This window comes from Mesocricetus auratus, unplaced genomic scaffold, assembly GCF_017639785.1.
Source record: "Mesocricetus auratus isolate SY011 unplaced genomic scaffold, BCM_Maur_2.0 Super-Scaffold_6731, whole genome shotgun sequence".
Classification (NCBI taxonomy): Eukaryota; Metazoa; Chordata; class Mammalia; order Rodentia; family Cricetidae; genus Mesocricetus; species Mesocricetus auratus.
The window spans coordinates 11,822,159-11,844,685 of record NW_024429185.1 but is presented as its reverse complement, the minus strand read 5'-3'; the positions used below and the strand labels follow the sequence as shown (position 1 = coordinate 11,844,685).

General features: G+C 47.0%; 1 protein-coding gene across 5 annotated transcripts in view; it reads right to left on the bottom strand.

Annotated features, from left to right (window-relative positions):
• The window catches only part of Palld (palladin, cytoskeletal associated protein), a 384,981-nt gene that overhangs the window by 35,118 nt on the left and 327,336 nt on the right, over window positions 1-22,527 (bottom strand). For all 5 annotated transcript variants that reach the window (XM_040742243.1, XM_040742241.1, XM_013117199.3 and 2 more), the window contains one exon: window positions 1,216-1,887. In XM_040742243.1, coding sequence (XP_040598177.1) covers window positions 1,216-1,887 — 672 coding nt within the window. The remainder of the gene's footprint in view (window positions 1-1,215; window positions 1,888-22,527) is intronic.

Here is a 22,527-nt window from a genome sequence, read left to right as displayed (position 1 = left end):
CCTAGATACTCTGCAATAAAAAGGCTGAGAGAAGATCTGTCGCCTGGGGGCAACTCCTTTGTTTGTCTATGTTAATATACAAGGGCATTGTGATGGTTTGAACGAGAATGGCCCCCATAGGCTCATGTATTTGAATGTTTGGTCCCCCAGCTGGTGGAACTATTTGGGAAGGATATTAGGAGGTGTGGCCTTGCTGGAGGAGGTGTGTGTGTCACAGAGAGTGGGTTCTGGGGTTTCAAAAGCCCACAGTGGGTCCAGCGTGTCTCCATGCCTCCTGTTTGTGGATCAGAGGTGAGTTCTCAGCTACTGCTCCAGGACCATGCGTGCCCGCCTGACTGATCCATGCCCTGGGTACCATGGTGGTCATAGGCTCTAACATTTGGAAACGTGTGGGCGGATTTCTTTCTTTTGTAAGTTGCCTTGGTCATGCTGTTTTGCCACTGGCAATAGAAAAGTAACTAGGGAAGCCTTGTATGGCTTCCCCTTCTCACTAGATGTTTTTTGAGTAACGTTTAGTCTTTTTTAAAACACTAAGTATAGGGGCTGGAGAGATGGCTCAGAGGTTAAGAGCACTGGCCGCTCTTCCAGAGGTCCTGAGTTCAATTCCCAGCAACCACATGGTGGCTCACAACCATCTGTAATGAGATCTGATGCCCTCTTCTGGCCTGCAGGCATGTAGGCAAACACTGTATACATAATACACAAATAAATCTTAAAAAAAAAAACCACTAAGTATATACTCAATCAAACCCCAACTAGTGTATACAGCGCTGAGCTGAGGTGAAATAGGTGGCGAGGGGAAGGACTTGAGAGTCAGACAGGACTTGATATCAGTTTAGTGACTGTGTGGAATCACGCTATGTTAGTGGGAAAGGGACATCTCTTAGAAATGAGCCCAATGAAATAATGTGAGCTGCCCATTGCGTAAATGACCGAGGGCTGCCTTGTCCATATGGAAAGCACTGCAAAAGATTTTGCTTTTGAGAATTTTAAGCAGCTGCATTCAGAAGGGACAGCGCCTGGGTAAGGGAAACCGATTGTCACTAAGCTGCTGAATGTGATGGCTGAAGGCTGGGCTGGTGATAGAGGGGGTGTTGGATGCTATTTGGGACCTCTGGCTACGCAGGCTTGGGAGGCACACTGTCACGCTGTCATGGGGAGTGTGCGCAGCAAATGCAGTCTCGGGGTGCGGGGAGACGCGCAGGTGTCACTCACGCGGGGGTGACGCCCTTGGGCAGCCCCAGGGCGTTGACAGCGACGGGCGGCGGCTGCGAGGGCAGCAGGGCGCTGAGGAAGGCTGCGGGCGTCTGGCTGGGGCCGAAACGGGCGGGCGAGCCGGAGCTGGGCAGCGGTGGTGGCGGCGGTGGCGGCAGCGGGAACACGTCGGGCACCGGGAAGGCCGCCGAGGGACTGAAGACCGGGGGCGGCGGGGGCGGCGGCGACGGCGAGGACGGGCCCCACATGGCCTCCGGTTCCACGAAGGGTGGCCCGGGCGCGCGGCCGAACGGCCTGGGCGTGGGGGACAGAGGCGACGGCAGGCTGGAAGAGCTGGGGCTGGAGGTGGGGGTGGCCAGCCCCGACGCGGGACCCAGGTTCTGCGCCGCGATGAACTGCTTGGGGCGAGCATAGTTGAAGGAGCCGGAGGACTGCATGGTGGCGGCGCGGGAGGCCAGCGCGCTCATGGGCTCCGCGGGCACCGGCGACACGCAGGCCGCGAGCTCGGGGAAGGCGGGCGGCGGCGGGAAGGGCGGCGACGGGGGCGCGCTGCTGCTGCTGCCGCCGCTGCTGCTGCTGTTGCAAGGGAGAGCCGGGGGCGCCGGGGGCCAGGCTCCCGCCTCCTGCTCCAAGCGCACTTGGTTCTGCAGCTGCTGCAGCTTCAGAGGATCCCTGGGGACACACAGAGAGAAAAAGCGACAGCTTTAGAGAAGGGGGGGCATCCCAGGTGGAGAGATGCTCACATACACCCAGTTTCTCACTCGAGAGTGAAAGGGGTGGGCTCATCCACTCTGGACAAAGCAGGGAATGGAAATGACAACGGTGCATTTCAATCCAATTGAAGGGCCTGCGGGGGAAGGCTCTGCCTTCTGATCTGAGAGCACAAGTACTGTTCTGGATAAGTTTACGTTCCCAGACCAATGGCTACCAACGGTCTGTAACCAGGTCCAGGGGATCATCCGCCCTCTTCTGGCCTCCGAGGGCACTGCACTCACCTGCACAGACCCATAGACATATATAATGTAAAAGACCACTTTGCTGATTATGATGAAGCTGTTGTCTGATTTCCAACAGCTGTGTTGTAACAGAACCAGTAGAAGCATTGAGGAAAAAAATGGAGATGAGTTCCGAGCCTTCTGTAGATAAAATTTGGGGGAAATTTTTCATCATAACAAGAAAGCTAAAATTAAAAACAAAAACCACTTGGAGTTGTTTTTATGGATCCCAGTTAGTCTGCTTTGCCTCTCTCAATACTCATAATATGACAAGCTGAGCTTTCCCCTTCAAACTGCAGGCAAAGGAGCGGTGTCTTATGATAGGGGAAGCTGAGGCAGGAGGATTGAAGATGTGAAGGCTACAGAGTAAGAACCTGTCTCAGAAAGCAAAACAAATCTGGTCATGATAGCTCATACCAGTAACCTCAGAAGTCGGAAAGATCAAGGGCTCAAAGTTCTCCTTAGCTACAGTGAGACTTCTTTTCATGGCTGTGTGGCTGTTTTAGCCTGCACGCATGTATAACCGTGTACTCCTGTTTGCTGAGCCTTCTCTCCAGCTGAATTTTCATTTTTTAAACTAGAAATTACCAAGCAGCTAGAACCCCACTCTTTGAGGTTTTCTTGTTTGGATTAACTGTGCCCTGCTTTATTCTGTCCAGTCAGGCAAGCATGGCTGCCGATGGCCGGCCCTGAGAACTTCAAAAGAACTTCAGAAGAAGCAGGGTTTGAACAAGCAGGTATGGTTCCATGAGAAGGCAAACTTGGGCACTCCGTTTTAAACACTGGAAAAAGTGGGGCGACGGGGGAGGAGGTGGCTCGTGGATAAACACTTTGCTGCACCAAACACGACCATGAGAGTTCAGATCCCCCGGAACCCACATCAAAGTTGTGTGTGGAATATTCCTTTACATTGGGTGATTGGTTTAATGAAGAAGCTGACTGGCCAATAGCTGGACAGGAAGGATGAGGCTGGGTGGGAGAGTCACACTGAGAATGCTGGGAGGAAGAAGGGCTGAGTCGGGGCATCGACAGCAGATGCAGAGGGAAGCAAGATGGGCATGCCGTACTGAGAAAAGTGCTGAGTCATATGGCAAAGCATAGGAAAGAAATACCGCTAATTTAAATGTAACAGTTAGCTAGTAACAAGCCTGAGCTATTGGCCACGCATTTGTAATTACTATTAAGACTCCATGTCAGTTACCTGGGAGCAGTTTGTGGGACAGAAACTTCTACCTACGGTTGGGCACACCTGTAATCATAGCACTCAGAAGGCAGCGTCATTGGGTCCCCAAAGGGAGGTAGCAAAGTACCCAGGAGAAACAGTGAGCTCTGTGCTCAGACAAAGACCTTGCCTCAACATTTAGGGTGGAGCGCATTGGAGGAAGACACCAGACATCAACCTGTAGCTTATACATACACACATACGTCTTGCACACACATCTTACACACACACACACAGACACAGACACGCACGCACACACACACACATTCAATCATGCCCACATACCACACACAAAGAAAATGATAAAGTGTTTTGTTTGCTTATTTTTATCCCCTGGTAATTAATGTTCAAAAGTGAAGGTTCCAGAAACTCAAAGCAATAATGAGAATGGAGCCGTGCGTTAGTGGTGCATGCCTTTAATCCCAGCACTCGGGAGGCAGAGGCAGGCGGATCTCTGTGAGTTCGAGACCACCCTGGTCTCCAGAGCGGATTCCAGGACAGCCTCCAAAACAATACAGAGAAACCCTGCCTCAAAAAACCAAAAAAAAAAAAAAAAAAAGAAGAAGAAGAAGAAGAAGAAGGAGAAGAAGAAGGAGAAGAAGAAGAAGAAAAGAAAGAGAAAAAGAAAAGAATGGAAGGTCCAGGCAAAGAAGCTGAAGGTTTATTATCAGGTGTCATTAGAGGGAGGACCATCACAGGCTCTGACCTCCTTCCTGTGCCTCTGACAATTACCCAGTGGAAAGATTACACTTACATCCCTGGAAAGACAAAGAAATCTTTTCTGGAGAACCGAAAGCAACAAAGAGAGGATGGCTCTCGATTCTTCATCTGTTGGAAGCATGGAAGATTTTTTTAATAACAAAGGACTTCGTGGGATCCCACCTAACCTAATTTGAGCATTTTCAAAGTAGCCCAGCTGTTGCTGAGAATAGCCACCCCCAAGAGATTCCAGATGTCTGTGCGGTTTGGTAGCCTGTCCGGCGCATGGGCTCCCACTTCGAGTATTTAGGACCAGACTAGGAATAGAACTTGTAAAAGCCACCCACCAGCTCCAGAAGCCACTGCCCAGCACTCCTGTTCCGATTTCCTCAGAGGCCTTTAGCTGTGGGTATACACTCATGCTCTGGCTGGCGCTGCACCTGGTGGCTCTCTTCACAGGCCCTGCTGCCTGTGCTGCCAGCCTCGGATACTCACAGATGTATCCGAAGGCAAATTAAGTGTGGCCTTCATCAGCAAATAGCTGAGTAGTGCTGGGCCTGGCCCAGAGACCACAGACCTACCAAGGAGGAGGGGATGGTTCTCTAGAATCACCTACACTGGTTTTGACTCTCTCCATAAAATTCATCTTGCTCAAGGAGGAACTAGACAGTCCTTGCTTCTTGACTGTGAGCATAGAGCAACCATCTGCCTCAAGCCCCCTGCTGCCATTGTTTTTTGTTTGTTTGTTAGTTTGTTTTTGCCACAATAGTCTATTTGAAAAAGAAATAGGAAGAGCTACAAAATGTGTCAGCCCCGCATGGCTCTAAAGCCGTCCAGGAACCAGAATACAGCGGTTCGCCTCCTGTCCTGTACTAGAATAGACATGAAGGACTTCACCAGGCTGCTATTCTCCCGTTTTCAGGGCTTCAGCCTGGAGTTTAGAGCATCATGTCGGAGAAACGGGAAAGCAAAACACTGACTACGCATCTTCAAGTGTCTGACTTGATTCCCACTGGAGCAACAGTCTTATTTCACCACTCAAATGGGTTTGATGGCAGAATTCTGAGATAACAAAATGTTCGATTTTAAACCACTGTCTCCATTTTCATTTGGTTACTTTACAGAAGCTGATTTTTCACAGATAAGAGGGCAAAGGGAGTCAAAGATGCCAGGAAGCTAAATCTACCCCTGCTCTTTGGCAGTTGCAAGCGGTTTGTCATTAAAAAAATTGGCTTGTCTGGTTTCCCCACTTTTTTATACCGCTGGCTTGTCTCTGAAAATGAAGCAGCCACAAACCTTTTAGAAATCCTGCTTGTGCAAGAAAAGCTGGCTATCAGCTCCTGAAAAGCCTTAGTCACAACCACGCTTTCAGCGTTGCAGTGCTGAAATCTTTGTTATCCACAACTGCTCCACCAAATTCTCCCCTGCTTCTTTTTTTTTCTCCTTTCCTCACCACACCCCCAATTCAAAAAGTCTCAGAGTTTCCCCACTCTTAACACACCCTACAGCTGGAAAGGTTTCGATCCCCCAGGAAACAAAACCGCCCAGAGTTTCTGTGAAGCGCCTGCCACGCTTTACGAACAGGAGAAGGGGTAGGGCAACGCGCTCCAGGTTAAAGTCGGTTCAGCCTCCGGGTCTAACCTTTGATTCATTCACTACACCAGGAATAAACCAGAAATGCCACAGAAAAGGACCCTGACCTTGAACGTAATAAACACAAAAACAAACAAACAAGCATCTGGGCTCATATTTCCCGCCCAATGCTTTTCTTCACTGCTGTGGTTTCTTGCGGGGACAGCATCTCGGACCATTTGCTTTTGACAGTCTCTGTTGTTTTGATGTGAGAGTCTGGCTGGCTCCCAAAATCCTGTGCTGGGTCTTCCTCTCCAAGCATCAGTAATAGAGATTTGTTAGAAGATGCACAACTGTTACTATCTATCACTCTGTTCCCTGCCAAGCTCAAGATAAATGACAAGAAAAGAAACTTCTGGAAAACAACTCTTTTTTTTTAATTGGAAATTCCCAGTGTGTCTCCTGGGAGCAGTGTCTGGGTGGTGAGAATTAATCTGTCCCCTGTTTACGCTGATAAAGACGGAGTATTCATAACCACCGAGAGAGCCTCCAGACAAACAAGGCTGGAGAACGTGTGTGCTTTAAGAATCAGCAATCGGTTTCTTACACATTTCCTTGCAGTTTTGACCGCATGGCCCATGAAGAGGTGCTGAGCATCTGCCTGAAATGTAAGCTTCTCTGGTTCTGCTGAGCATAGCGCTCTGAATGCAAGGAGTGCTACTCCCACCCTCCCGCGACACCCAGCCGGGGACTGCGCAGAACAGATGCCTCCCGTCAAGGATGACAGTGAACATACTGAGAGCTCTTTGCCCTTTGGAGTCCCTGCAGCACATGGAGGACACCCGTGGACTGCAGTGAGAATTTCTGAGAATTCCACAGAGAAGAGAGAGTTTTGAGTCAGAGCCCTGGGGGTTCCCCATATTTTTCTTGGGTGAAATTATCTAAATATCCAGGGATGAGAAAGGTGAATGTATTCATTTTGGATTGTATATATTAAAAACCATGGAGCCCTCAATTCAGGGCTTTTGATTAAATTCCTTCTAAAATGTCACTGTGCAAGCGTTTTTACCAATTTCATTTTCATTCAATTACTTGTGCCTCAGTCTATGGTCTCAAATCATTAACAGCATGTGACGGCTTGGTTTGCTTAGCACTGTCTCACTATTGACGATTGTAAAAGGTATAGAAATAGCAATCCTGAGAAAGATCATTGACATAATCAATATGTAAATCACAAAATACCACCACACATGTGTATGAAAATACTATAATGAAATCCATCAGCTTGTATATTAACTTAAAAATCAATTTTAAAAAGAGCAAAAAAAAGTCAAGTGAGATCCTATTACTTGGCCTTAAGGGGATTATTAGTTCAAAAATAATTACAAATTCAAATGCATGCCCATAAGAACGGGAGAGAGAAAAGGGATAAGGGTGTGGGCTTTGCACAATAAGAGAAGCTAAAGTGAAGAGGAAAGAGGCTACTTTTGGGGAACGGGTGTGTATGCATTTAACATGTATCTCCAAATAGCGTAGGCCTCTCTACAAATGCCTATTCTTTGATCTTTAATTCACTCTGAGACTTTTTATAAACTTTGTTGACTCCAGACAGAGCCAGAACTGAACACAATTAATTTACACACGATGGTTCAAGGGACAAGTGGCCTGGCCAAACTCAGCACATGCCTGGAGTTGTTTTTAGAGACATCTGTCCTTTGCTCTTTGAATAAGAATCGTGTTTGCCTCCACAACAGAAAGACAGTAGCCTTGTGTCCCAATTCATAAAGCTGATCTCTGTTTGAAGTCATTTCATGTATGGCGGGGGGGGCTGAGAGAAAGAGAGAGAGAGAGAGAGAGAGAGAGAGAGAGAGAGAGAGAGAGAGAGAGAGAGAGAGAGAGAGAGAGCAATTGCTGTTCAGTTCATAATCTTCCTGGAAATTTCTGGGGAAATCAAAAGGTGGCTTAATTTCTCCTGTGACCCAAGGAATAAGGACCAAGAGGTTGGGGAGTTGTGGTCCATCAAGTACGGATGAGATTGTTCACCGGAACTGAATCCTGCAACTGAACCCAGAGGGGTGGAGAATTTTCATTCAGACCTGTGCAGATCCAACTCTCCACAGGAGGAAATAGCTAGTTGGGCTCAGTGAAGGTTGCAGAGTCTGCTCCAATATGTTTGCAACCTCACCAAGTGATCAGTGTTTGTAGCCTGGCAGACTATACAAGACACAGGCTGGGCTTTGATGATGGCTGCGGTTACGAGGTGCCTGATGAATGAAACCACGTGAAATACATTCAGCCTCTTTGGGGGAGGAGTGCAGGGTCAGGTTCTGGACGTTTAACTAGGCATCACAGTGGAATGCCTGACATGATTTTCATTTCTCCTGATGCAAAGGCCAGTGAAGACAGCAGGAAAATATTAGCTGTTGATTCCAACAAAAACTATGCTAATTTAGTGGACATTAAAGGAGCGTGAACTGTTCCCAACTGGAAAGGCATGCTATTAACTCATAACATAGACAAAGAACACTTTTGAACAAGTTTGCTTGCTAACCTTCTTGGTCAGTGCTCGGGGCAGAATCAATGATCTCATGTCTAATTGAGACACCAAAGGAAACTCCCCGTGAGACACATGTGGAGGAACTTTCAGATCCTAAGCATAAAATTTCCAAGAGTTTTTGAAGAATTGGGTAGGAGCGAGAAGAATTAACTTGCCATCTTACAGTCAACCAAAGAATTTGGCACATTTTAAGGTTTGGGGATGGTAAATATTTCCTGAACTTTCCATTGTAGAGGCTTCTACCATGTCTTCTGCGGTTTCCATTTCAGCTGGTGTGCAGTAAGTGTTTGTAGGCATGGCTTACTCCTGAGGGTCAGGGGGTCACAGCTTTGAAAACAAACCATCATTATTTGCTCACTCAGATGTCTTTACACAACAGCAGCTGGCCCACCTCTCTCGGCACCCTTCAAACGTCTTCTTCCCGACAGCACCTTCACCACTACTCACAGACAAACCACTAAATAAACATTTACCGAATTTAATTAACGTCCCCACGTGGATCTGTTCCACCGTGCTGGATGGCACTTAGCTACACACAACTGCCTTTTCTGCAGAAGCTATCTTAGAGATGAAGCCTCTAAGAAACTATTTACAAGGAAGGGCACAGCTGACAAACTGGAAGTTTTCTAGTACTTTCACTCTGACCCTGCCGTGGGCATTTGGAGAGTTTGCTTATCCTTGCTGGGGCTGCCTTTTAATTTTAAAGTGGAAATTCACAATGTAAGATGGGATCCTAATAAACTTGGAGATCTTATATACTGGCATTGCAAATCCTTTAAGATTTAATCACTTTAAGGGGGCTGGAGAGATGGCTCAGATGTTAAGAGCACTGGCTGCTCTCCCAGGGGTCCTGAGTTCAATTCCGAGCAACCACATGGTGGCTCACAACCATCTGTAATGAGATCTGGTGCCCTCTTCTGGCCTGTAGGCATACATGCAGGCAGAACACTGTACATAATAAATAAATCTTTTTAAAAAAATATTTAATCACTGTAAAGAAACTCTTTTTTTTTGTTTTTTGTTTGTTTTTTGAGGAAGGCAGGGTTTCTCTGTGGCTTTGGAGACTGTCCTGGAACTAGCTCTTGTAGACCAGGCTGGTCTCGAACTCACAGAGATCCTCCTGCCTCTGCCTCCCTAGTGCTGGGATTAAAGGCGTGCGCCACCAACGCCCGGCAAAGAAACTCATTTTAAGAGAACTGCTGAACAAGGAAATCACTCCAAATCTGGCATTTATTGGTATGTGCAACACATGCACTGTAAATCTCAGAGGCCTCCTAGGGAGATCATCCTAGCAGAGCCTTATCCAACCCTGAACCCAACATGAAATCCAAGTCAGCTTTCTTGGCTGCCTAAGTCAGGTTTAGTGTTGGTAAGGCCCCCCGCTGTGAGGCTCACCCTGGAAGGACTCTGGGACTTACGGCATCCAAGAGGCTCGATAGCCACCATTCTCCACCAAACCTTACCCGTCTTCACATCACAAGCCCGATTTGGTAAATCTTTCAAAGGTTCCTGTACTTGATCTTACTGGATATAAAGGTCATGTTACACTGCTCGGCTGTCCTCCAGTCCCGCCACATTTCTGGTTTATCTGAGGCAAGTGATTCACTCACCTCTCTCCTGATGTGTTCTTGTCCCCTGTGGTCACCAGCACAACCATGCTTGGTTTCCTGTTTCTCACCCTGGCTCTAATTCCTCTCTGGTTCTTCCCTGTGCTCTCTGGTTACCTCTCCAAGGTCCAAGGGGTTTCCTGACACTGCAACACGCCGTCTTCACCTTCAAACGTGCTGGGCGAGTCCATAGCTGGACTGGGATGCACATGGCTGGACACAGACTTTCTCCACGCTCCTCTTCATGTAGACCCTGCCTCTCCCTTGCTCCATAGCCTCTGCCTTGAAAGATAGTTCTGGTACCCACTTCAACTTAACTCTTAACTTAGCATGTCACAAACAGTGTGTCTCACCTTAATTTCTCCTGCTAACGACATCTGACACCCAGCATCCCAGCAGTCTATGCCAAGTAGTCCTAAGAACCCGTCTTTAACACTGCTTTGGCTACACCTTTTTTCGTGCTCCCAAGTTAGTCTCCTTGTTTAGTCCCTTCTTAGCGCCCCCCCACCACCCCCCGGTTTTATTTATTTACTGTGCACACAGTGTACACTTGCAGGCCAGAAGAGGACGCCAAATCTCATTACAGATGGTTGTGCGCCACCATGTGGGTGCTGAGAACCGAACCCAGGACCTTTGGGCACCATCTCTCCAGCCCCTCCTTGGCCTTTCTCGTGTATTTCTGTCTTTGTATAGTCCTGCCTCTGCCTGCTTCTCTCAGTCTACTCAGGGGTCTTTAGTCTTCGGTGCCTGTCTCAAAGCCCACCCCTTCCTGCCACCCTGCCTCACCCTCTTCCTCTCTCCTGCGTGCTGCGCCAAGGCCCTGTCAGGAGTGGTGTCTCCCACCCATCAGGCAGGGCTCCCAGGATGGGCCAGGCTTGTGCTCTTTTTAGCTTCCTTATAACGACAGTGCTTTATATACAAATGCCACTAAATCCCTGTGAAGAGACTGCCAGGCGTACTTCGATAAGAGATGTAAGAAAAAATGTTTTGTAATAGAAGGGGATTTACATATTTATATTTATGAAAACACAACCTAAGTATGAACATTGGCGCTTTTGTGTAACAGAAGTTACAATTTGGGCTTTGTGGGGGGGGGGCTTCCACCCCCCAAAGAAGTGTGTTTGTGAACCTGGCAACAGAGTTCCAAATTTGGCATCTGTGAGGCACTCCGTCGTGTTCCAGGCAGTGGCAGGCTGTACCGGTGCCCATTTTCCATTTTATTTGGTTATCAGTCAAAGATGAATTGTGTTTGTGCTTGCTTTGAGGACTGACTCCAGGGTCGTTTCTGCTGCTTGCTGAGAACGTCAGTCATCTCGAGTGACTTTTCCTTCACAGGACCTGTTTCTCCTTCTGTCTCTGAATTATGAACTAACAAAGTTGGTTCCTGTCCAGAAAGACGACATGGCTCCCCTGGGTGCCAACCATGCCACCGATTATAAAGACACCAGGAATAGCATGTCCTGAACCAGGAAGCAGTGAAGCCCTCAAGCAGGGCTATGGTGGGGAGCACGGATGATGAGGACTCCTGAGACACAGTTGCTGCCTGCACTGACACCAAAGAAGAATGTGTCGTGGAGGAGTCTACATGCAGCAAGCTAGCCAAGGTGACGCTCAGAGGACATGGAACTTAAAATCGGGATACGTTGTTTTTAATGTCTAAATCCACCTAATGCTCAGAACAGTTGTATCTCTAAATTTCATATGCAAATGATTTTTCCTCCTGATCTTCCCTTTCCTTTTCCAGTTCTTAAACACTTACCCTAATGGTCCCCCAAACCGATTTCCTTATTTTACAGATATGGAACAGTAACACAGAGTTGCTAACTCGACAAAGTTACCAGCTGGTTTCCATTCCTAGACCCATGCCAAAAGCCATCCATAGTATCACAAGCTTGCAACCCTGTTACTTCAGAGGAGGAGACAGGTTCCCTGGGGCTCCGTGGCCAGCCAGCAGGCCCTAGTGGGTGAGCCCCAGATCCTGCTGAGAGGCCCTATGCAGGAGAGGGAGGGAATAGAGGCACGCTGTGTGTGTACGCACACAGACAGACATACACAAAGACTTCAAACATTTCTGAGGCTGGTTGCCCAGTTCTGCGGAAGAATGCTTGCCTCGTATGTGCTAGTAAGAAGACACACCTAGAATAAAATTGCAGAACTGTGCATCTTTTTATCACAACATTTATCAGGGAAAATCGGTATGGGGTGAAGTACTTGTGGGGGAAGGAAGTAATCCAACTTGGAAGTCCTGGACGAGCATTTTCTGTTTAAAATAATCAGGACAAAATTCCCAACATTCTGCCTTAACGAAAGGATGGGCATCTGGAGGAAGCCAGCCAGCGCGATGCCTCCTGGTGGGATTTACATGGGACTCTGGCTCCCTGAGGGCATGGGAGGGCCTCCGCTGACATGACCGCTCGTTCAGTAGGGCATACTTTTCTGAGACTGCCTGTCTCCGCCCGATGATCCTTCTGTTCCTTGTGGGATAACTCTGGCGAGCAAAAGCAGCAGCTTGGCTGTTGGACTTGGTTTCTGGCACGTTGGAGCAGGAAGTTTGGTAGTGAAAGTGATGGCCCCAGCCGGGACAGGCTCTGCCTCACCTACTGTCTGTTTGTCTGACTTTTTCCAGAGTTGGTAGGGGACGAAGTAGCAATAGCAGAGCGTTTGCCCCGGTTGCTCCTTGAACACCTTCAGGCTCTCTCATTTCTGAGGCGGCGTTCCCAGAAAGGCAGCTTGCCTTTTTAGCAGCCCGGGGCCCTGCATAGGTGATGGGAACTGTCCTTTGACGGAAACCTTCCCTGCTGGTTTCGTGTCTACCAGGACAGACCATTGGGGAAAAAACAAACTTGACTTGGCTTCTGCAGTGGTGTTCAGCAGGAGGTAACGCCTGCCTTCACCAGCATGACTGAGGAGGGCTTACTCCCCTGTGTCTCCTCAAATGGTCTGTCCTGAACACGGTGGCTCTTCCTTCTGGATTGGGGTGGCCTCTGCCTTTGTGCCCTGCACTAAGTTTGCCGATTTCAAGAGTTCATCCTGGGAGTTTGGGAGGAACACTCTTCTTCTGGCTTAAGATACACGCGTGAGGACTCAGGCCCCTGCGATGGCTGCTCCATGCTGATCCCTTTGGTGGGCAAACGTCCCTGCCTCTCTCAGGAAGCTGCCCTGACCGCACTGGAAGACCCTGGTTCTCATTAGCTTAGTCTGAGGCTTGGGCAGGGCTCATAGCCTGCAGCACAGCATGCTCCCCCATTGAAACTCGACTCACAAGTCAACTGACTTTTATGGCTAGCTGTTTCAGGATCTTGGAGAAGTGATACTCCCTCCAGGCACCTCCCAGTTGTCAGAGGACTTTCTGTATTACTCAAGCTCACGTCTGTACTCGGATTTTCAAGTTTCCCACTGGTTGTGTGAAGAGCTGAGAGGTCTTCTCCCCTGACCCTCCCCCCCCCCCCCCAAACATGTGAGATGTCCTCCCTGAAGCCTCTGGGCCTCCTTGCTGCATACATTGGCTCCGGCCCAGGAGGAGAGGGGCGTATTGGGCAGCTGTGGGCTGTGTCCTCTGACTCTGCCTGGCTGACTTGGTCTATGGCATGGGGTGTCCATGTCAGAATAAGGTGCTTGTCGTTTTTCATCTTGTGAGGGCCCTTGCTTGCACAAATGGCTATGTCTGTCCCTCCTTGCCCATAGATGTGGCTTCAGGGACAGAACAATCAAAGATGGGGATAGATTTTGTTGTTTCCTCTAAAGAGACCCCAAATTCACCCTGTAAAAATTAGGGTTGTGGGGGAGGGGGAGAGGCTGTGGCTGACAAGGACCTCCTTTTATAACATAGGTTTTTCATAAATTCCTGAATAGTAGATCTGTGTAGAAGGCCACACATCATCCTCACACGAAAAAGTGTAATGCAGGTTTCCTAATGTGTGCAGGTGTTTTTTTGCTAGGACCATGGTCTCCCCACCAGATGTGTGTATGTGTGAAGCGTTAGTCAGCTCTCCTCATCCACCAATGGTGCCATCATCCTGTTCACTTGGCTGGGGGATTTCGCAGGTTAAGGCAATGCCCCCTTGATAGGAAACCACAATCTGTGCTCACTGCCAGGGATCAGACCCCTGCGGTTTCTTCACATTTCCCACTCAGCTATACATGCAAGGGATTTTCACACTGTCTCTGACAGGCTCAGCCTGGAGGCAGCTGAACATTCCCTGAGTGACACTGTCCCTGTCCCTTCACCATTTCCTCTTCCAGAAGCTTCCAGATTGACTCAACACACAGTTGTATAAGCCTTGGATGTTCTAGAAGCACCTAAAGAGGGTGCTATATGTGAGGGCCCATGGCTGTTCCTTAGCTTGGGGGACTCAGGTCTCCTGCCTAAAGAGACCTGATCTCGTGGGTCATCCCCAGTGGCGTTGGAAGAGGCCCTTTCGATGGCGCTCCTCTGGCTACTTCTGGAACTCAACTGTTGAAGGTAAACATGGAGGAAAAGATGAACCTGGAAACATAGACCTCAGAAGACTGGCTTATCCATGAGAGCTTGAGGAATTTCTCTTTCCCTAAGAACGAAATGCTAAGTTAAGGAAAGTCCCCTCAAAATCCCAGAAGTTCCCATCTCAAAGAAAGTTGCACCATAGTAGAAGACACTGTGCTGTTGTCCTAGCAACTCAACACCCCAGAAACCTAAGAAGAGATTCACTTACCCACTCCCTGTATTTGAAGCTACTTGTCTGTGTGTGTGTGTGTGGGGGAGCTCCTTGGAGGAATTCCATCAACCACAGATATTATTACTATTATTACTACTATCACCAACACAATACAGCCAGTACTGAGGAGTACTAACAAGGTAATCATTAGTAATAGCCTTCGTGAGCCTAAACTATTTATTTACCACACACCAAGTAAGCTCATCTGGAGATGGGCCAATTTAGAATCGTCACTTTACTAGTAAGGACCCGAGGCACAGCTTAAGCTGTCAAAGCTCACACAGCTGGAAAACAGTGGCAAGATCTGTCTCGGGACCACTGTGCGATGGGGTTCCTAACCAAAGGGCCGTCTTCTCTGCCTCTGAGCATGTGTGGCATCACTTCAGCCACAGGGAGCCTTTCTAACCTGGGTTTCCTCCTGGGAGTGCGGCCCTTGGGGACTCCTCTCTGCTTCTGCATCACTATATACCCACATCGCAATGACACACCCTGGCTGCGTCCTAGAGATACCCTTCTTATTTAAATAGTTACGTCTCACGGACTGGACCTTAAAAGCTTCCATTGGAGAAATGATAAGAACGTCTAAAGCAACCTGAAATCCACTTCCATAATTTCTTCCTTCAGTTTTTGGTACCCTCAGTCAGAACCTGTTTTATTATGCTCTCTCTACTGAGTAGGCATCGTTTATTTACAGCTGTACCCTGTAGATCCCCCAAAGTGTAGAGGGGCAGGAAGACGTGACTGATGGGTAACGGTTCTCTGTTCGTATTTTGCAAGTAAAACGTGATTCTGCATCCCTGAGAGTCAGGAGATGGACGTCTCCTATCACAAGCATGTGAGAGTGTGTCAGTTTCTGTGTACTTAATAGTGCTCTCCCCTTCCCATCTCTTTGAAAGGAATGCCCGCTGTAGAGCATGAAAAGATGCCAACAAAATAATGTACAAAGCAGCTACAGTTTTGCTCTTACCAAAGCTGGCTTTGGCTGTGAAATCACAGGCAGCTCCCCCCCCCCCCCCCACTTAACACCCCTGCCATGGAGCTACCGATGGCTGTCCCCTCCAGGGTGTCTCTGGCCTGGTTGGTGATCTGTGTGGATTTGACTACATCGCTCCGGTCTTCCCGATCGTTGGGGTCAAAATCTGGACTGCTTTTTACTTTAAATACTTAAAAAAAAATCCTTCCAAGTTATGAAAAAGGCGCCGTCTAGCCTTAAAGACTATGCCGTGGAGTCGCTCTCCTGCTCCTCCCGTGTCATCCAGTCTCTTGAGAGATTGTACCACTAGTTACGGCAGAACTCAGGAAGACTGTTGCTCTTCACCTACTCAAGGAAACAGTATTGGAAAAGCAGAGTTCTTCTCAATTTTCCATGAATGCAGCCTATCTCCGAGGAACTTATTAAACAACACATCTGAATAAGTAATGGACTGTCAACAGCATCTTCTGTGTTCTCCAGTGTCGCAAGGGTAAATAAGGGAGAGGAACGCACACTTGGCTCTGGGTACTTGGAATAATCTATTTTCCATGAAAGGTCAACCGCTGCTAGTTTAAATGCTAATAGCCAAGACATACAAGTCAAAGGTTCTGTGGCATGAACGGAGGCTTGGCCCAGCTGCCAGACCCCCAGTCCAACCTCTCATCTGAAGGAAGAAGTGGTAAAAGAAAAAAAATTAAAAATGCACTTGGCAGACATGCAGTTTAACAACAGGAATTAAGAAGTTTGCAGTTTGTGGCCTGGGGAGGAACTACAAATTTGAAATGTTTTTTTTTCTTAGCTTTTGACCAGCTAACCTTGACATTCCTTAGAGGCTAAAGGGTGAGGTGCAGGAATGACAGATGCGACTAACCTTTCCCCTCAGGAAGCAGATCCAACTTTTAGCAGTACATGAAATCTATCCAAATGTTTCTTGGGAAGAGCTGTAACAAATGAGGTTTCTCCCTGAGAAATGGCTAACACAGCTAACACAATTCTGAGGTAAAACAATCCAGTTATTTAATGTAATTATTCTTAAGAAAAAATCTAGAGAAATCTATCAAAGCTCCCTGCATTTTCCAACGTACTTACTTATGGCTGTACAGTCAAGAGTTGTTAATCTAGCACTCTGTCAAATGGAATTTTCTATCCTATGGTATTTATGACTGCTTCCAAAACAATAAAAATGCTGCAAAATCTTGAAAACATCATAGTATGTATATGACTCCTTTAAAGTCCAAGTGATCAGGGAGAGTGTACCCACCTCTAATCAGTACCCCAGGTTGTTCACAGCACCGAGTATTGGAATTACTACATCTGTGTGGGTTTTGTACTTTCTATCCCAATGTCCTCTCCTCTCCTCTTACCCTGCAACCACCTGGAGCCATATGTCTTAAGACCTTTTTGTGGGCTAGGATCTCAAGTGGACCTGCTACATAGGAGATACTAAGTAGGTTCCTCCCCATTGGAGGGACTTCATTTCTACTAGCAGGACAAGTCCCCACTGGTCTCTCCTGGTTTGTAACATAGCAGCAAAAGATGGAGATGACCATTGAGAATACTGAATGCTATTTCTGTTACACTGGCTTGGAGCACAAAAGTTTGTCTGTACTCAATCTAATACCTGAAGACCTGCACTGTGAAAATATGGCAGCAGATGGCTGCATGTGGCTACTAAACGCTTGAACCATACCAGTCCTAGTGGAGATATGCTGTACATTCAGAATAAGTACCAGATTTTGATAATTGAGTTAAAAGGGGGATGCAAGATGATCTTGCTACTAATGTTTATATTGTTTACGTGCTCAAATCATATATTTTGAGTATACTGGGCTAAATAAACTGTATTATTAAAATTAATATCACTTCTTTCTTTTCGTTAAAGAAATTACATTTATTTGTTTGTGAGTTCGAGTGTGCATGGGAAATCCCAGAACAACTTGTGAGAATAGGATCTTTCCTCTTGAGAGTTGGTTCTTTCCTTCCACCATGTGGATCGTAGGGATTGAACTTGGGTCCTTAGGTTTGGCAGCAAGCACCTTAACCTTCTGAGCCATCTTGCTGTTCCTCACTTGCTTCTTTTACCTTCTGAATGAGACTGAGAGACGACTAAGACTGTCTACCTGGTCTGTGTTTGGGGTTCTTATCTTTCTACTAGACTGTTTTCCTAGAAGGCTGTTTCTTTTTTTTTCCGCTACAGACTGTGCCCCCAACACAAAGCCAGTAACGTCAAGACCCGGAGCCATCTTCATATTCAGGTTGAGCTAAGGGGCATGGGCAGAACCTCTACTGGGCAATACCAGACAGTGGGTGGCCATGCTGTTAAAGCACACACCAGCTCACTCCTGGAAGCCCATAGGCCCTGGCTAGTATTGCTTCCTTGCTAAAGCCCCTTGGAAAATGAGTGACAGCACTCTCTAGTCAGGTATGCTCAGTATGCTATGCACAGATCTTCAGATCCAGAGAGCACGGTCTTAGGGAAACTCACCCAGGTACAGATTGCAGTGGAGACAGACTTTCTTCATACTCAATGCAAAAGGAAGATATTTTTTGGAGGGGGGTTCCGACAGGGTTTCTCTGTGTAGCTTTGACTGTCCTGGAACTCACTCTGTAGACCAGGCTGGCCTTCAACTCACAGAGATCCATCCACCTGCCTCTGCCTCCAGAGTGCTGGGATTAAGTGTAGATTTTTAACAAAAGTATCACCTGTGCGTGCTAAAACTTCGAGAGACCTATAGAAACAGCTTATAATATACCAAGTGTAACACACTCCCAGCACCACTAATTTAGTTTGGACACACTGAACTGCTCACATGCTCGGCAGCACACTTCCCTGGACTTCAGCTAATACAAATAAAACAAGCCAAGGGAACCTGGCCCCTCGCCACGAATACTACACTTTTTGTTTTTTTCATGTTAGGGAAACTACTTACAACCTGAAATTTTGCTCTAAACAATCAGACTTTAATTCTCTGTGAGTGACTCTAGAGCAGAAATTGCTGTCACATAAGGAACGCATTACAGGAGGAGAAGTGTGCCATGACCGTATTTTCATTTTGTCTTGAGACAAGGTCTCAGGTAGCCTACGCTAGTCCTGAATGAACTGGCTATGTAGCTAAGGATACCCTTGGCCTTCCGGTCCTCTTCTTTCCACTCTTAAGTGTACCACCACACCCATTCAGCGTCAGGGCTCCAACCCAGAGCTTCTAGCATACTAGGCAATACCTCCTGGGTGACATCCTAGCCCTGTGAGAGTCTTTTCAACAACAGTAACACTACAGACAGCATTAACAAAGTGTATTTAATCCCTTTAAAAAGGTACATTTAGGAAAGTACATTTAATTTGCTTCAAACATTTGCTTTCTGTGTTTAATTTTTTCATTACATATTAGTTATTTGTGTTTGTTTGTGTGTGTGTGTAGTAATTTTCAAATACATCTATCTGAATCTCCTGCACTCATGAAATTGTATGATGGATAGTTCTCACTTTTCCTTGACAAGATTTTCTGCACTATGAAATTGGGACAGGGAATCCATTCAAGGACCCAAGGAATTTTCCATTTCTGGAGGGTCCCTCTAGTATCTGAGGAGTTTTACCCACATACTTCTCACTGACTTAGCAATGAAAAGTAATGGTGTACTTTTTGGGTGTGTTGGGTCTGGAATGAGACTTAACATATGTTTAAAGTTAAACTCTACTATTTCCTCCATCACTTCTCCTTCTGACTCTGTTTCCTTATCTTTAAATTTGGGGTCACAGCAGTACCTACCTCCTAGGCTAAGAGGTTGCAATAGGAATCATGTTTAAGCTTAAATAACAATGTTCAAGCAAGCCTTTAGTGAGTGTTAGCTATTGATGACCATTTATATGCATCTATAATTTCTTACCCAAAGATTTGCCATCTCATTTGGGACAAATGGTGTGCCAAACAGGTCTATGGGACAAATTAACTGTCCTGGTGGAAAGGGAATTTGTAGCCACGGTATTAATATTACATCAGGAGAAGGCCAATATTGAAATAAACTGGTTTACAAAATTAGCAAAATGTATGCATTGATGAATTCTAGGGTATACAAAAGATTAAACTGAATGATAAAGTTCTAATTATAATTTAAAACATTTATTGTGAGACGGGTTGAATACTCGCATGTTAATTTCCCAATTTGCCGAACTTGGAACATTGCTTTTCAACACCGTCCGAAATACCCTGCAAGATTCAGTTTGGGTCATTTCAGCAAGGTTCACACTCTTCACCACATCCTCCTTTCCCAAAACAGGAGAGGAATTGGGGTATCATGAAGTAGGAAGGGAGGAGAGGAACGTTAAGCGGAAGGTAAGCTGGAGACAGCGAATTTACCACAGACAGCACAGATTAAGTGAGCACTAGGAACCAGCTTTCTTCCCTCTGGCCCCAGGGAATCTGTCGCCTGATTCACTGTCATCGTAGAAACAGAAAAAACACATCTGTTAAAAATGAGCTTCGGTGGAAAAAATTCAGCTGGCACTCTCTTTTCTTCTCTGTAGTCTTTTAAAATAGCTCTCTTACGTAAGTTCTCTACTATATATAGTTGAGAACAGGGAGCCGTGGTGTGACCTAAAGACGTTTGAGCCATTTAATACCGCCCCGGTCCCAAAGGAGAGCAGGAGCTGCTGGGACCCCAAACTCAGGCTGTGTTTAGACAGGGACAGAGCTGGCCTTCAATCTTTCCCTCTATAGAACTGGCACAAGGCCCAGGCTGACCGACTCATTGAGACCCCTGTGGACCCTAAGATTACACCCAAGAAACCTCTCTTCGCTTAGTCAATAATTTGTATCCCCCACCACATGTCTACTCAAGGCTGCTACAAAATCTAGGATGCTAACGTTTCTGTCTAAAGATTCCAGACATCCTACCACTGCATCCCCAGGCAGCTTCGCTATAGAGCTCTGGTTCCTGCTTGTTTTCTCTCCTGGGCTGCAGTGTCCTTGTGTTCTATTGTTCACTAATATGTTAACTAAGCTTAACAACTGGTCCAGGAAAGGATGGATGAACGACTAAGAAGTAGAGGTGGCTACTGTCTACTACACGCTTGTCCTGTTAATTTGGATCACTGATCTACTCTGCCTGCTGTGTGGTTTTGGACCAGAGGTCCTTCTCACCCCAGTTATCTCACTTAGGTAGTGGGACAATGACAGCAGCCATCCAATGCAGCTGATTCAGAGACTACAGGGGAACAGAGCCTGGCGTGGAGACATGTTCTCTTGGCAGCTGGTGGGACCCTCTCTTCCCGGATCCTGTCAGAGCCCCGCAGCTCACCTCCTAATTCTCACCTCCTCCTCTAGATGACAAGTCCTGACTTCCTGCCCCCTACACATCTCCCACACCACATCCTCCAGGCATCATAGGGAGTTTCAAAACCCACATCTGATCATGTGGTCCCATGACTTCCTCATCCATGATTGCTAGCATCTAGGATACATTCCAAATTCTTTAACCTGCCCCGCGAGGCTTGGTGCCTGGCTATGGCCTCTTCTCGTTCCCTAGTTTTCCTCATAGCATCAGAGCAATTCTTCCATATTTGAGTCTCCCAACTTAACACCTCACTGAACGGCCCACTCATCTTTCAGCTACCAGTTTAAGCCTCACTTCAGGTGCCTCTGGAGTGGCCTGTCCTCCAGAGTCCCTGCATCTATTTCTTGCATCTGCCCCAAAGACACTCCCTACACATCTTTTATCTGTCTGTAACAATTCCACGCATGCAGACCCTTCAGGGCCTCTTTTGCTTTCAGCAAAATGGGAACAAGGAGGTGGTGCTAATAATGGAAATAGAAGAGGACACAGACACCCTAAAGAACATCTGGGGTCAGGTCTCCATATGAAGTGCACTTGAGTGTAACTCTTTTTAGACTTTAATCTGGCCAACCATTAAAACAAAACAAAACCCTCATATGAGATTTGTTTTGTTTTGCTCTTGTTTTTGAAACAGGGTTTCTCTGTAGCCTTGGTTGTCCTGGAACTCATGCTGTAGATCAGGCTAGCCTCGAACTCATGAGTGTTGGGATTAAAAGCATGCACCACCATCACCCGACCCATATGAGATTTTTTTTAAGGCTAAGAGTTCTGTGGGGGAAGAGGAGGTGAATCTCTGTTCATTCATGGCAAACACGGGCAGTTTTTCCAGCAGAAAGAAGCAATTACAATAGGAGATGCTCTCAAACGTTGTCATGCCACTTCTTTTACAGTTGTTTAGCTGGGAATGACTCTCTTCTTCTTACCTACCAAAGCAATCCTTTCTTATTTCGCAAGATGCCGAAACATCTGCAAACCAATTCTATAGATCCCCAAAGCCAACTCCACATTTGTCTTAATGGTGAACCATTAATATAACCAAAACCAACTGAGGCAGAAGGAAAGATACTCCCTGCACAAAGTCCCACGATCTGATGAGTTCGGCATGCAGGTTTCCATTGTCTAGTACCCACAGAACGTGAGTGGGAAGAGGGAGACGTGATAGGCACTGAGTACGATTGTCTAAAGGCCCACAAAACAGAATGAATCTCCTGTCATCACTCAAGGCAGAGAGCTTAATACGCGTTGTGAAATAGCCCGAACTTCAAAATGAAAGGACAAGCACGAGCTCTTGTACATACTCTGTGCTTTGGAGACGGCCCCCTTCTCACTGCCCATTCATGTTTACCCTCCTTGCCCCCCCCTTCTTCAGTGAACTTAGAATATGATGGAGCTTTCACTATTTACCAGGCTTAGGCTCAGCGCTAAAAGATCTAGCTGCCATTCACAGTGCTGCCTGTGCAAAACTCTGCACCATCTTTCCTGGTCAGAGACCTGAGAAAGAGTGTGTTACGTCCTTAGTCTTTCTGTTTGTCCAGCCTTCACGCACCGCTTACACAGGAAGCCATTCCACCGTCAGCAGCACTACGTCCTTGTGAGGAGGCTGGTGCAGAGGACCTGGGCTGCAGAGCCCCCTCCTTCTTCATCCCTACCAGTGAGCTGTCG